This window comes from Esox lucius, chromosome 6 (assembly GCF_011004845.1).
Source record: "Esox lucius isolate fEsoLuc1 chromosome 6, fEsoLuc1.pri, whole genome shotgun sequence".
NCBI lineage: Eukaryota > Metazoa > Chordata > Actinopteri > Esociformes > Esocidae > Esox > Esox lucius.
Window position 1 is genome coordinate 15,591,805 of NC_047574.1, and position 15,335 is coordinate 15,607,139.

Sequence of the window (15,335 nt, forward strand, 5' to 3'; positions counted from 1 at the left end):
AGTGGAATAAAACCAAAACAATGATTACAGTTTAAACTCTTCAACTCGCTCCCAACTACTTGTTGAATCGGTGGTTTGGGCCAACTTTGTCATAAGGCATAATTATAAGTGATGGGGAAAAACATTATGTGGTTACCACTCAGTCTTTAATGAGACAGCTCCTGGGAGATACGCTTTAACTGGGCCTCTTCAGTCTACGTCAATGGTGACAACCAACCCTGAAGGTATGCTGATGCTGAAATGTTGGTATTTTGCTTAATAAATCAATGCGAGCTTATACAGCATAGGACATTTTTATTTATATAGCCTGCAGTTTACTCTACCTCAGAACAAACCTTTTCTAGACCCTCAGTGGTGACACCTCATTGAGAAAAGACCAAACGCAACAGAGTTCAGGATTTTACTGTTATTAGAGTGCCCTCTAGTGTTAACTTACTTTGCTTATTGTGTTTCATTATAAAACACTACCATGTCTGTTAGAATTACAGAAAAGAAATAATAAAATGTGTTGATGTGTGCTTGAGCAAGTCACAACCTTAACTGGTCCTGCGAGTCCTTCTAGTTAAGAGCTTCTGCTAAACGACTAAGAAGTAAATGTATCACATTAATAAATGGTAACAGTACTTCAATAACTGTTAATACATGTGTTATATGTCACTACACAATAAAAAGCATAGAATTCCACATCAGTAATGACTTAAGTATCCACAGATTTGTTTTGTAATTACACACTTGTTGGTAAAAAAAAAAAAAAACTAAAATAACTGAAACAGCAGAAGTTATGGCTTGTCAGAACTTTTTACCGGTGGCACAATGTAGCAAAATGGTCATGTAGCTAACAGGGCAATTCTCAAATGACTTTCAAAAGTGTAATTACAAAACCATAGTTAAAAAATTTACAATGACATGAACTACACAAGTAGCATAAACTTCAGCAAGTATGTATAATACAAGCATTCCATACAAAATATCTGTTAAAAAATAAATAATAATTGACACCATTTCCAAAATAGACATTTATATTATATAATCTTTTTATAATTTGTATTTTCATTGCAACTGAAATTTGGTCTGACCAGCAGAGCACATGTACAACATATATGGAAGAAAACCATTTAAACTACAAGCTTCAGATTAGTAGTTGTAACAAAGAAAACTGAAACTTTGGCAGTAATTGCAGTCATCCTCAACTTGATATCACATACATGGGGACAAAGACAGTACATTCAACATGACAGACTCACTATTGCTAAACAGTGGTTTAATAAGGCACTTTACATTACACTGCACAATACAAAACATATTTATGATGTAGTAATGTTATTGTCCAACCTAGCCATCATATGACAAATGTAAACAGCTCTGGAAAAAGACGGCCTGTTTAATGACCCAAACGAGTCACAACACATACAGATACAAAATCACAAACACAGTTAACGTGTGCGTTTCCCTGTAAAATGGCCCACCATTCCTCACGGCATGTTGCTAGCCCCCTTTACTTGCTTCTCTGTGGATACAGGGGCCACTGGTCCCTTGTGAGAAAGCACTGGTATGTGGGCAGGCTACAAGAGACTCCTGCCTGATTGCTTTTGACTGTTCTCTCAGGATGAGTCACTGATTCAGTTTGAGTTTCTTTTCAGTTGGACTTCTTCAAACAAGTGTGTCTGTATAAGGAAAGAAAAAAACAATATACAAATAGGATTAAAGATCATTGCAAGCTTGCATTTGGAAAGTACATTATCTAGTCTTGTGTGACCATCCTAAATTCTGATTATACTACTGGATGTCTGGAGAACATTGATTTGAATGGGTGACCTAAACAAAATTTCTTTGAACATTTCACCTTAAACAATTACATTTCATCATAGCTCTTTATACTCATCTTTACCAAGCATTACAATAATTCTACAGGACACTACCCCACATGGAGGAACATTACTATAGAACTCATTACATGTGTGGTTAAACAGCCCTTTTTGGTCATCTTTATCACAATAAATGAGAAGCATGTCCCATGCTTAGTCACAACTTTTCCAACAGTAACAAGAGTTATGATCATACCTCTTTCTCTACAATGCGGTGGTAAGCAGGGCTGCTGAGCTCATCCAGTGTTTCAGCTACAGGTTTGTTGAGTGTTTCAGGGAGAAGAAGACCCAGGCAACCTGAAGAGATCCCACTGAGACAGAACACCATAAAGGGCATGGAGGTGTGCAAGGCTTTCTGAAAAACAGAGCAAACAAAAGCGTGAGGGGTTTAAGTGCAATCTGACAAAGGCAAAACCAAGCTGCCATTTTCCACAATGAAGAATTGTGCAAAGTTCAATGTAGTCCGTTTTGTATGGACATGATTTCTATTGTCTATTATTATTAGTCAATTATCACATTATATGATGTACCATAGATGGCACAAAAGGAGCCAGAATCCCTCCAACTCTGCAAGACATTGAGCAGACCCCAAGACCAGCGCTCCTGAAATCAAGACAACACAACGCTATTTAAGAAAGCATTCAACATACCATACAAAAACAGAATGCACTAGTGTTATACAGTATATCTAAAATGCAGATGCATGTTTCTCACAAACAAATAATGTAAAATAGCACCCTCTACTGTACTTTATAAAAGTACACTCCACAAAAAAATGAAGGGAACACAATCACCACAGTATAACACCAAGCCAATTAAACTTCAGGGATATCAAATCGGCCTAGTTTAGAAGCATAAGCAACTGAGAATCAATGTCACCAGTTTTGGTGCAAATGAAAGTGAGAAGTGCACTGGCAAGGCAACAGCAAGACAACCCCCAAAAAGGGAATTGCAGGTGGTGGCCACAGACAATTGCCCTCTCCTTATCCTTCCTGACTGATTCTTGTCTAGCTTTGCATTTTGCTAGTGTCCTTGTCACTACTGGTAGCATGAGGCGGTATCTGCAGTCCATTCAGGTTGCACAGGCAATCCAGCGCTTCCAGGATGGCACATCCATACGAGTCGTCACAAGAAGGTTTCCGGTGTCTCCCAGTACAGTCACAAGAGCTGTGTTTGGAGGAAGAAGGATGAGTACAACCCCAAGAACACCATCCCAATCGTGAAGCATGGAGGTGGAAACATCATTCTTTGGGGATGCTTTTCTGCAAAGGGGAAAGTACGACTGCACCGTATTGAGGGGAGGATGGATGGGGCCATGTATCGCAATCTTTGCCAACAACCTCCTTCCCTCAGTAAGAGCATTGATGATGGGTCGTGGCTGGGTCTTCCAACATGACAACAACCTGAAACACACAGCCAGGGCAACTAAGGAGTGGCTCCGTAAGAAGCATCTCAAGGTCCTGGAGTGGCCTAGCCAGTCTCCAGACCTGAACCCAATAGAAAATCTTTGGAGGGAGCTGAAAGTCCGTATTGCCCAGCGACAGCCCCGAAACCTGAAGGATCTGGAGAAGGTATCGGCGCATCCCCGAAACCTGAAGGATCTTGGTGGTATCGGCGCATCCGACACCACCAAGTAGCTCTACAGACTGTCCAGGAGCCCACTGATGCCCTGATCCAGGTCTGGGAGGAGACCCCGCAGGACACCATCTGCAGTCTCATCGGGAGCATGCCCAGACAGTGTCAGGAGTACATACAGGTACGTGGGGGCCATACACACTACTGAGTCACATTATGAGTTACCGTGATAAAATTCACACAATTTGAAACAGCTTGTGATTTCAAATGTTAACTTAGATTTTTGGTGTGAGTTTTAATCCAGCTCTGGTGACTTTGGTATCCATTATGTAATTTTGTTCTAGACGAATTACACAATTCGATTTTGATCTTTAATATATTTAGTTCATAGAGAACCAATGTGTCATTTAAGTGATTTTTCTTTAGCTGTGTAACTGAATGACGTTTGCACAGCACTCACCTTATGACAGTGGGGTACAGTTCAGTAGTGTAGACGTACACTATGTTGAAAGCAGCACTGACCAACAGCTTCCCTAACAAAGCTAAAGATGTAGCACTGAAAAATGCCCCTAAAATTTTAAGGAATAACAAAAAGATTAAAAACAATGAATAAAATGATTTGAATATACTTTAGACTCGCATATGGAAGATGAGATCCCCTTACCAGCCTTTACTGGGACAAGCATGGTGCACAGACATGACAAGCCAGCTAAACCTAGAAAACCGGCCATGGTTTTCCTTCGCCCGGCCCTGAAATATTAAAACAATCATGAGAATGTAAGGTCTTCTAAAACTATTATAATAAATCAAGACATTAGGTGCCCCACTGGCACCCTATAATGAATCTAAAATAATCACAAGTGTTGAAAATCATACCACTGCTTGTTGATAAAATAGAAACAAAGAGGATAGGCCGGGAGTTCCACTAGTCCATACATTGACACGCTTAAATAGCGGTTCCCACTGTCCTCACTGGCATTCATGGTCAGTCCATAGTACACCAGGCTGCAAGAATACCTAGAGCAATGCCAGTGACAGTCAAACATCACAAGTTTAGATGATTAGTGTGAAAAGTGAATAAAATGTATACTCAACCTAAAGATCTTTGTGAACGGTTGATACTGTAGAATTATGTAGGAAAACCGGAGCGCTGCTTTAGCATGTTGCTCAAGCTGTCATGGTGTTTTCTAAATATTTTCATAAACTGATAAAACACAGGTGTAAAAAGTGATTCACAGAGACAAAGACAGCAAAGAGCGGGGATGAAGAAATTAGTGTCAACAACTAAATCACACTGGACTGTAAAAAGAAAAAAAGCATGATTGTGTACTGTGCACATGCTAAGAATAAGGAACTACAGTGGGGAGAACAAGTTTTTTGATACACTGCCAATTTGGCAGGTTTTGCCACTTACAAAGCATGTAAAAGTCTGTCATTTGTATCATAGGTACACTTCAACTGAGTGACGGAATCTAAAACAAAATAATCCAGAAAATAACATTGTATGATTTTTAAGTAATTAATTTGCATTTTATTTAATGACATAAGTATTTGATACATCAGAAAAGCAGAACTTAATATTTGGTACAGAAACCTTTGTTTGCAATTACAGAGATCATACATTTCCTGTAGTTCTTGACCAGGTTTGCACACACTGCAGCAGGGATTTTGGCCCACTCCTCCATACAGACCTTCTCCAGATCCTTCAGGTTTCGGGGCTGTCGCTGGGCAATACGGACTTTCAGCTCCCTCCAAAGATTTTCTATTGGGTTCAGGTCTGGAGACTGGCTAGGCCACTCCAGGACCTTGAGATGCTTCTTACGGAGCCACTCCTTAGTTGCCCTGGCTGTGTTTCAGGTTATTGTCATGTTGGAAGACCCAGCCACGACCCATCATCAATGCTCTTACTGAGGGAAGGAGGTTGTTGGCCAAGACCCCTCAATACGGTGCAGTCGTACTGTCCCCTTTGCAGAAAAGCATCCCCAAAGAATGATGTTTCCACCTCCATGCTTCACGATTGGGATGGTGTTCTTGGGGTTGTACTCATCCTTCTTCTTCCTCCAAACACAGCGAGTGGAGTATAGACCAAAAAGCTCTATTTTTGTCTCATCACACCACATGACCTTCTCCCATTCCTCCTCTGGATCATCCAGATGGTCATTGGCAAACTTCAGACGGGCCTGGACTTGTGCTGGCTTGAGCAGGGGGACCTTGCGTGCGCTGCAGGATTTTAATTAATGACGGCGTAGTGTGTTACTAATGGTTTTCTTTGAGACTATGTTCCCAACTCTCGTCAGGTCATTGACCAGGTGCTGCCGTGTAGTTCTGGGCTGATCCCTCACCTTCCTCATGATCATTAATGCCCCAAGAGGTGAGATCTTGCATGGAGCCCCAGACTCCCCAGACCAGAGACTGACCGTCATCTTGAACTTCTTCCATTTTCTAATAATTGTGCCAACAGTTGTTGCCTTCTCACTAAGCTGCTTGCCTATCTCAGTTCCAAGGTGTTACGCTGCTATATTATTGTGCTGGGGGTTATGAGGAATGCACTTCTAACTTTTCTCAGTTTCCTCCAGTTTTAAATTTTAGGAGGAGATGAGGTCCTGGTCCACACCTGCGGATTACCTGGTTTGGGGGGCCCGTTGCTGTCCCTGTCCACCTGGTCATACTTCTGACCTAGTCTAAAATCAAATAGCCTCTGGATTTAGCCCAGAGAAATGTATTAATTTTTCCAATTGGACTCTTAATATCTCACCCGGCACAGCCAGAAGAGGACTGGTCACCCCTCTGAGCCTGGGTCCTCTCTGGGTTTCTTCCTAAAATTCGGCCTTCTTAGGGAGTTTTTCCTAGCTACTGAAATTCAACACTACTGTTGTTTGCTCCTTGGGGTTTAAGGCCGGGTGTCTCTGTAAAGCACTTTGTGACAACTGCTGTTGTAAAAAGGGCTTTATAAATACATTTGATATTGAAATTTGATATTGTCCTGTAGCCCATCCCAGCCTTGTGCAGGTCTACAATTTTATCCCTGATGTCCTTACACAGCTCTCAGGTCTTGGCCATTGTGGAGAGGTTGGAGTGGAGAGGTTGGAGTCTGTTTGATTTGAGTGTGTGGACAGGCGTCTTTTATACAGGTAACGAGTTCAAACAGGTGCAGTTAATACAGGTAATGTGTGGAGAACAGGAGGGCTAAACAGGTCTGTGAGAGCCGAAATTCTTACAGGTTGGTAGGTGATCAAATAGTTATGTCATTCAATAAAATTCAAATTAATTATTTAAAAATCATACAATGTGATTTTCTGGATTTTTGTTTTGGATTTCGTCTCTCACAGTTGAAGTGTACCTATGATAGAAATTACAGACCTCTACATGCTTTGTAAGTAGGAAAACCTGCAAAATCGGCAGTGTATCAAATACTTTTTCTCCCCACTGTACATGGTACCTAGGCATATTTGTAACATAGTAGAAAGGGATTCATATATATTAAAGTTGTATTGCTAATATTCTATTAGGCCATTTATATTTTTAAAGAAGCTATTATTGTTTTAAGACAAATTATTTTCTATGTTTTCTATGTATCCAACACTATAATTGAACGGAAATGAAGAATGTGGTTACATCTGTGCATAAATCAGGCAGGGTTTGGTGTTAGTTTAAGGTAGCCTAATATTGGGCCTATTAAGCTATTATTTCTATTTATAGAAAACGAGTCAACAAAACAAACCATGCAGGGAGAAGATGCCTTCCATGCTTTTCGGCATGTGAAGCCAGAGTAGGGAAAGAGATGCTTGGATGAAGCTTCAGTAAAAACGGTTTACATGGACTGAGCCCATAACCAAGGGAGAACCAGAAGGGATGTGGTACAAGTACAGCCCAACCAGGGTACACACCACAATGCTATGCTACAGTCTGAGGACACCCTTATGCCCAACCAGGGTACACACTACAATGCTATGCTACAGTCTGAGGACACCCTTATGCCCAACCAGGGTACACACCACAATGCTATGCTACAGTCTGAGGACACCCTTATGCCCAACCAGGGTACACACCACAATGCTATGCTACAGTCTGAGGACACCCTTATGCCTAACCAGGGTACACACCACAATGCTATGCTACAGTCTGAGGACACCCTTATGCCTAACCAGGGTACACACCACAATGCTATGCTACAGTCTGAGGACACCCTTATGCCCAACCAGGGTACACACCACAATGCTATGCTACAGTCTGAGGACACCCTTATGCCTAACCAAGGTACACACCACAATGCTATGCTACAGTCTGAGGACACCCTTATGCCTTACCAGGGTACACACCACAATGCTATGCTACAGTCTGAGGACACCCTTATGCCTAACCAGGGTACACACCACAATGCTATGCTACAGTCTGAGGACACCCTTATGCCTAACCAGGGTACACACCACAATGCTATGCTACAGTCTGAGGACACCCTTATGCTCCATGCTGTCAAAGTAGTGGAAACCAAACCGAGAGAACTATTGCAACTATCCAATGGTTTCTTTGTGTTAACAGACATCTAAAGTAGCAGACGTGAACATTTCCTGGGCATGTATATTGTCGGTGTTCGGTTGCGAGCACATACAAGGACTTCACACAGCAAGGGCAATTTACCACTGAAAGTGTCCTGAGGAACTCGAACGTGAAGCAGCAGGTGATACAACTGGTGACTGACAGCTCAAAAAACATGATCAAGGCCTTCAACCTACCTGGTTTTGAGGAGATGAATGATGCAGAGGAAGATGAAGCATTGGAAAGAACAGCGCACCGCAACAGTTTCAAACTAACCATGTAGCCAAGAAAATTGACATACTAAACCAGTACTTCATGGAATCCAATCTACATTCATATTGCCAAATGCACATTGCTCCAGCTCACAATAAAGGACGCCATTAACATTCATGATGGGGTTACTGTACTGATCGTGGTGAAGGTACTAACTTTACTAGCAGACCTCACCATTAATATGCCGAACGAGTTGGGGAGCTAGGCATTATTGTTCTTGTGACAAACTTAAATCTGTGGACTACACTATCAGAGAATACGTTCACTGAATACTATAAACATTTTCTTAGCGGACATCCTTGACCCTGGTTTAGAGTGGTAGTAAATCTAATATTGTAATCGTCTTATTGGTATTTCATTACTTTGATAGGTAGAATAGTTGCCATAAGTTTTGCTTCCAGCATTTCCCTGGTATGTTTTGGTCGGGAGTTGAGAACCAATCTATGTAGATCAGTTTTGTTCACCAATTAAGTTGTTTTGATAACTCAATTCTCCTGCAAATTCTCTCATGTCCTTGGGCATCATGCCGCAAATTCAGTTAGCAAATGTCATACTGGAGTTGTCATGTTTGGCATAGAGTCGACAGTCTTTTTTCATGCATCATTATCAGGCCTCATTGCAAAGAGATGAAGCAACAGACTCTTGCCAAACTGTGATTCTAAGAGTAAATTCAAATTCATTGTAGACAGACATTCAGCTTCAGATAGTTCTTTAATGCTGTCAATTAACTTTTTTAATGAACGTGTATGGTACCGACCAGGCTACGTTGAATGAATACGACGAGCATTTCAACAAACATGCTGAAATGCTGAGCACCAAAGTTGCCAGGGTTTTGCATATTATTCAAAGTATTTGCAGATATCACACTTTTGGTTCCTTCTGTATGGTTACCAACAAATAAGGCAATTCTCAAGACATTTTAATTTAATCCTAAGAAAGATTCTACACAACCTCTAGGTAAAATGTTGAGAAAATAATTTTCCTGGCAGTCTAAAGTGTATCATAAATTGTTTACTATGTCTTTGCAAGCTATAGACACATTTTTGTTGCTAGACCTATTTAGAGAGTGTATCCATTTTTTTAAATAGGCTATCAAGCTTCATTAAAATCAAATATGCTTTGGTTTAAATCATTTAAAACACACATACTCTGCTGGCCAAGCCATAAAAATACATTAAAAACAAAGTCCCTTTGTGGTTCCCCAGGGCTTAAGGTCCTGGTGAATTGACTCACCAGATATACATGAGCACCACTGTCCTCCAACGGAGCACTGGGTGGGTGACCAGGCCGAGGAGGCCAGGGCCACTGTTGCCCTGGTTAGCAGTCTTAGCAGAGCCAGGACACTTGTAGAGCTTTACTTTGGCTGAGGCGTTCACATTTCCATTCCGCACGGCCATGTACTGCAGGACCTTCTCCGCCTGCTCAGTGTAACCACGAGAATACAGCCAGCGAGGCGACTCCGGGAGAGTACTGCCCAAACCAGAAAAGAGTAACAAGACAGAGAAAAAATAATTATATTTATATTTGTTCCACAAGCAAACTGCAGTCTGTCACGTACGTAATTGATTCTTGAAATAGTCATCCTAACAGTGACTTACACACAAAGTAGTAAAAACAGGACGCCAGGGCAGTTTGCTGCAGTGGCCAGGTTACGCCAAGGTCGGACATAGTAGCCAAGGGCTCCAAACAGAGCGATCCCCAGAGCAAAGGTCATATTAGATAATGTCCCTGTAAAACACAAACACAATTAAACCTGCACAGGAAGAAACTATTTTTGGTGGTGCCAGACCATTATGCACATCTTAGTCACACCCTCCATTACAAATTTTACTGTGTGTGTCAAGCATTTGTCAGTGTCGACATTATTATTTGTACCTGTCATCGCCCAGTAGGATTTGCCCACATACTCCTGGGTGAGAACGAAACATACGAGGGCCATGCCCCCATTCGTCACACCCACCAACAGACGCGACAACGCAAACACCTCATAGCTGGGAGCAAAGGCGGTGACATAGCCAAAAAACACCTCAAAGAACAGAGCTGATGGAGAGAGAAAAAAAAAAAGAGTCAAATATTTTCTAAGATATGAACATACAGAAATGTTGTGATCCTCATTCTCCTCACATGTTAGGAAGACGGGTTTCCTTCCAATCTTGTCCGAGAGAGGTCCAAACAAAATATTTCCAACCAAGACCCCAGCAAAAAACAAAGAGCCTGCCAAGCTGACCTTGTAAGCATGTTGCTTTGTAAGAAACCACTAAGAAAAAAGGAAGGAACGTGACAGTAAGATGGCATTCATAAATGTTTTATTGTTTAGAGACATGCAAATAATATTTCTATTAATTCTATACACTGCTATTTCAAATGACGCGACATTCTCAAGCACTTCCCATTCTTCCTACTACAGTCATTATTAACAGTGGCCTCTCACCTCTGTCACAATGGAGTCCTCATTGCTGGTATTGTCCACTTGATCAATGTGGTATTCTGGAACAGCTCCAATGATAACAATAAGCATCGACTGGAATGCCATATACACCTGGAAAACAAAACCAAGCTGATGAGTACTAAGAGCTGCATTTAGCATGGGGCGCTGTCGAGCAATGAACGGATAAGTCTTACCCCCGAGTGCTCCGTAGAGCTTTACTCAATTTAATGTAAAGAACCAAACCCTACTTCAGGTTTTTCCTGCCGGTAGCACAACGCCTTTATCTCACAGGGTAAACGTTTCAACACAAAACGACCACCACAGATAGAAATGGTCGGTACATCATTGTGGTAGGGGAAATACACTCAATCCCTATATCCCTGCTCAATATTTAGGCTATTGTCCCAAAACAGATAACCCTGCTTTCTTTCAAAGGGTGTTGGCTCTGATCCCAGATACCTATTAGACTAGTCTGGTTGTTGGAGGAGACCTAAACAGTCCTGGACGCATATTTGGATCATTCATCCACACGTGAGTTTCTGAATACCTAGATCAAGAACACAAACCTTTTTGATATCTGGAGGGTTACTAAACCCACAGGGCAGGGAATATTCCTTTCATTCTCAGGTACATAACACCTACACACAAACTGATTATTTCCTGGTGGATGCAAAACGTCTGCCTTATGCGACCAATGGGACATATCATGGCTGTGTCATCTCGGACCATTCTTCTCTCATCTTCTATTTGTGGTTAGAGGATATTGTGCCCTCAGAGAGGCCTGTGGAGGCTTAACCATCAACTTCTCTCAGAACACACCTTCTGTGGTTTTCTACAGGCACAGAAAATATTTTTCCTGGCCTACTACAAAGAATGTTGATTCAAACCAATAAAAAGGGAATGCTCCCACCAACACCTGATGTGGCAATGATCACTGTTATACAGAAAAAAGGCAAAGACCCGGAAGAGGATGGATCTTACAGGGCAATCTCTCAATAGTCGAAAGAAGTTTGGCTAAGATGCTCGCCAATAGACTTAGCCCACGAATAGCAACACTGGTCCACCCTGACCATAAGCCATCCCAGGGAGACTCAAAAATATCAGCCAAGGACAAAGCTTAGTCATTTTTACCAACCATTATGTCCATTCCGGACAAACCTTTGGTAAGTGAATTTTTAGATAAACATGAGACAAACTATCCTTTTAAAGCAAAATGGGAGGAGGAGCTAGGCTGCGAGACCCCACTCAAGGATTGGGAGGAGAGGCTGTCAAACATACATCTGCAAAGTCAATGCCAGGCACTGCCTGATTCAATTTAAGGTATTACACAGATTACATTATTCCAAAGTTAAACTGTATAGAATCTTTCCAGACACCCCCCCCCCCTCTGTATGACAAATGTGAAGGGACTGAGGGCTTACTTCTGCACAGTTTAGCATTGTGTCCTAAACTGCAAGATCTCTGGACAGGAACTGCTAAGGTATTTACGGACATTTCCAAAACCCCTATTGAATTGGGCCCTCTTACAACAATCTTGGACGTATCTGACGCTCATCGATGGCTCTTAATCTCTTAAAGCCGGATTGTAGCAAAGAAGTCAATCTTGATTTGAAAAGTCCCCTTTGACCTCCTTGTGGTTGAACTGACAAATACCTTACATCTAGAGATAATTACATTTGTACTGAGGGATAGGTTAATTGATTTTGACAGGATTTGGCAACCCCTTCTCTCCTACCTTACAGAGGTGACATGTGTTGTTTCCTGGCCGTTTGCGCTTTTTACCACTTGAGCAGTTAAGGCTGGATAAGTGAGGATGGTTTATTCATTTAGGTTAATTGTTGGCTGTTTTTTTTGGAGGGGTGGCCGGGTGGGGGGTTGCTGACTTTGGGCCGGGTTGGTTGCTGTGTGATATTGTTTTCTTGAACCTTGTTTTTGTTTATGAAAATGTTGTATGGATGAATACAAATAATTGATAGAGCAGCACTGTGAATCATGTCATTCGGTAGTGTCTGCATATGCCATCAAAGACCACAAAAATTCTAGTAATTTACTTTTTCTCGACATGCGCCTCATACATTTCAGAAAAACCTTACAGGTGCTGGTCATAAAATTAGAATATCATCAAAAAGTAGATTTATTTCAGAAGTGAAATAAAAAAAGTGAAACTTGTATAATGTATACATTCATTCCACACAGACTGATATATTTGAAGTGTTTATTTCTTTTAATTTTGATGATTATAACTGACAACTAATGAAAACCCCAAATTCTGTATCTCAGAAAATTAGAATGGAATTCTTAATTTGAATGGAATTACTGAAATAAATCAACTTTTTGATGATATTCTAATTTTATGACCAGCACCTGTAGTTGCCTTAGTATCTATCACTAAACATTGAGCCTATCCAGATAGAGGTCGCTGTAGTATTTACTGGGCATTCTGAGTAATGGGTAGATCTGAATATTGGATCATTAACTGGCTTCGTTCACCTGAAAGAGACAGCTTTTCTCTCTGCTTTCATTCAAAATGCTTAAACAATTACAACGAAGCATAAACAATCGTCCAAGCCAGATTGCCATAATGTTTAAAATAAGTTTACCTGACCTAATTTTTATAATGTTATGTTTATTTTATCGTGACGTCAATGAGAAATGTAGGTGGAATTCAATTATGCGCTTTCCACAATACTTAATATTTTGGTATTGAAGATCCACCATCCATAGTTAAATTATTTCGTAACATACATGCAGACAATAGTTCTGAGCTTTTAAAGTAGGTTAGGGAGCCAAATAAATATATCTTTCAGTTGGGTGATTAGAATTCTAACGTGCACCAAATAGAGACGACATTTTTTTCCTCGAACAGCAGCACTAGCTATGACCAAATCCAACTCAAAATCAACGATAAATCTGTAGTGTATTACGTTAACGAAGTGCTTTTGGAACACGTCAATCAATAACGCGAAGCAAAGCACGTCACCGTGACAACCAGATTCCGCAATCTACTTCGAAGCATCCCTGATTTTCATTATCTGAGAGAAGCGACAAACTATCTATGGTTAGCTAGTTGGCTTGATAGTTGTCAACTCAAATTCAACAACATAACGTTATCTTACACATTCCAACTGCTGTAAATTCTTCCAGGAAAATATAGCTAGCTATTACTGCTTTATTATTACAACAAAGCATTTGCTACTGAAGTAATAGTGCAAAGTACAACGCATTCTCTGTAGTTCATTCATAGACGCTAACTAGCTAGCTAACGTTAGACGGAGCTATGGTTGGCATACGTTTCGAGTTATAAGTTTGCTGTGGCTTATTTTATGTTATCCTTCAAAGCAACGGAAGTTCATGAAACAAACCTGGAGTAACACAAGAATCAACACCATCTGCTTCTGATATAATCCAAATTCTCCTACTAGTTGAAATGCCTGTTCTAAATCCATTCCAGGACAAGCACATTGCACCACTTTAACGTACTAGGTGTAAATATAATTTGCAGACGTGGATTACTATCACATGTTATCATATAGGGATGCTGATTGGACAAGGAATCCATAACCAAAAAAACAGTTTATGCGCAGTAGAACGGCACTGTGGGGCAAGTGTTCGACCATAGATGTTCGACACAGCGCTGGTTCAAAGGTCTCGGGCTCACGATCGGATCGGTGTATTTTTGTCATTGGATTTTTCAATGCAGTGTGAAAATTACGTTACAAAAGACAATAAACGTAAGCAATTGTAAATTAGGTTTGCAATATTTATTGTACATTTTGGTGAATTCGGATTTGTTTCCCCATTGCATATGAACTTCAGGGGTCCCACATTTTTGTTACATTAGGTAGGCCTAAACAGTACTATTCTATGTGCAGCAAAGCAAGAGGTGAAACATGACATCACCTGCAAAGTATTTTTATGTTTATTTAAAGTTCCTTTGCCAACGACTCTATCATTTCGATGAACAGCCGTTAGGGTTGCCACTCCTTTGTTAATTTACGGAATCATTCCGTTTTCGAAATGATACTTTCAGGATTTGTTCATCTTAGTGATCAAAGTCAGTTTAACAAATTAGTCTCTGCATTTGCTGCTGGTCAGACTTTACATTTAATTTGCTTCATAACACAACCTTAAATATAATCTGTCACACATCAGCTCGATACACATCACACCTTAATGAGCATGGTTGTGTGCACGATGGGCACGGGATGGTCTTTACATAGTTCTGCAACAATATATGCACAGGCCAACTCGGGGCCAGCGTACTTTCACGTCAAACTAACGCTTGCAGTAGAGGGACCTCGTATTTATTAAGCCAGAATCTATGCGTCGTTAAGAACTGGGAGGTATGCTCGAAAAATCCTCAAGTAGGCTTGAATCGAATTGTCAGCCGAGTAGGGGTCAGCAACACTTGTGTTATTGACAATGTGCAGGAATTAATTGATAGCAAATTGTATTTCATTATCTTATGATTAAGTCTATGATTTTATGTTTGATGGAGCAGAAAGTTCAAACTTTTCAGTGGGGGGCAGCTATACTAAAGTGCAGCTATCAAGCAATACTTTACCATACTTTTACAAAAATGTAATACCCAAGACAAGCCAAACAAAGTATTAGGTAACGTAACAATTTCAATGACTTTACTGAATTACATTTAATGG

General features: G+C 40.7%; 1 protein-coding gene across 1 annotated transcript; it reads right to left on the reverse strand.

The window, feature by feature from the left end:
- Positions 1 to 277: 277 nt before the first annotated feature.
- Positions 278 to 14,154, reverse strand: slc22a15 (solute carrier family 22 member 15). Its single transcript, XM_010869867.3, has 12 exons — positions 14,040 to 14,154; positions 10,681 to 10,788; positions 10,374 to 10,506; positions 10,125 to 10,289; positions 9,848 to 9,977; positions 9,483 to 9,719; positions 4,317 to 4,457; positions 4,105 to 4,190; positions 3,901 to 4,009; positions 2,396 to 2,468; positions 2,062 to 2,220; positions 278 to 1,664 (listed from the first exon to the last, which is right to left on the reverse strand). The coding sequence occupies exons 1-12, from the start codon at positions 14,121 to 14,123 to the stop codon at positions 1,620 to 1,622; spliced, it is 1,470 nt and encodes a 489-aa protein (XP_010868169.1). The 5' UTR covers positions 14,124 to 14,154; the 3' UTR covers positions 278 to 1,619.
- Between the last annotated feature and the right edge of the window lie 1,181 nt (positions 14,155 to 15,335).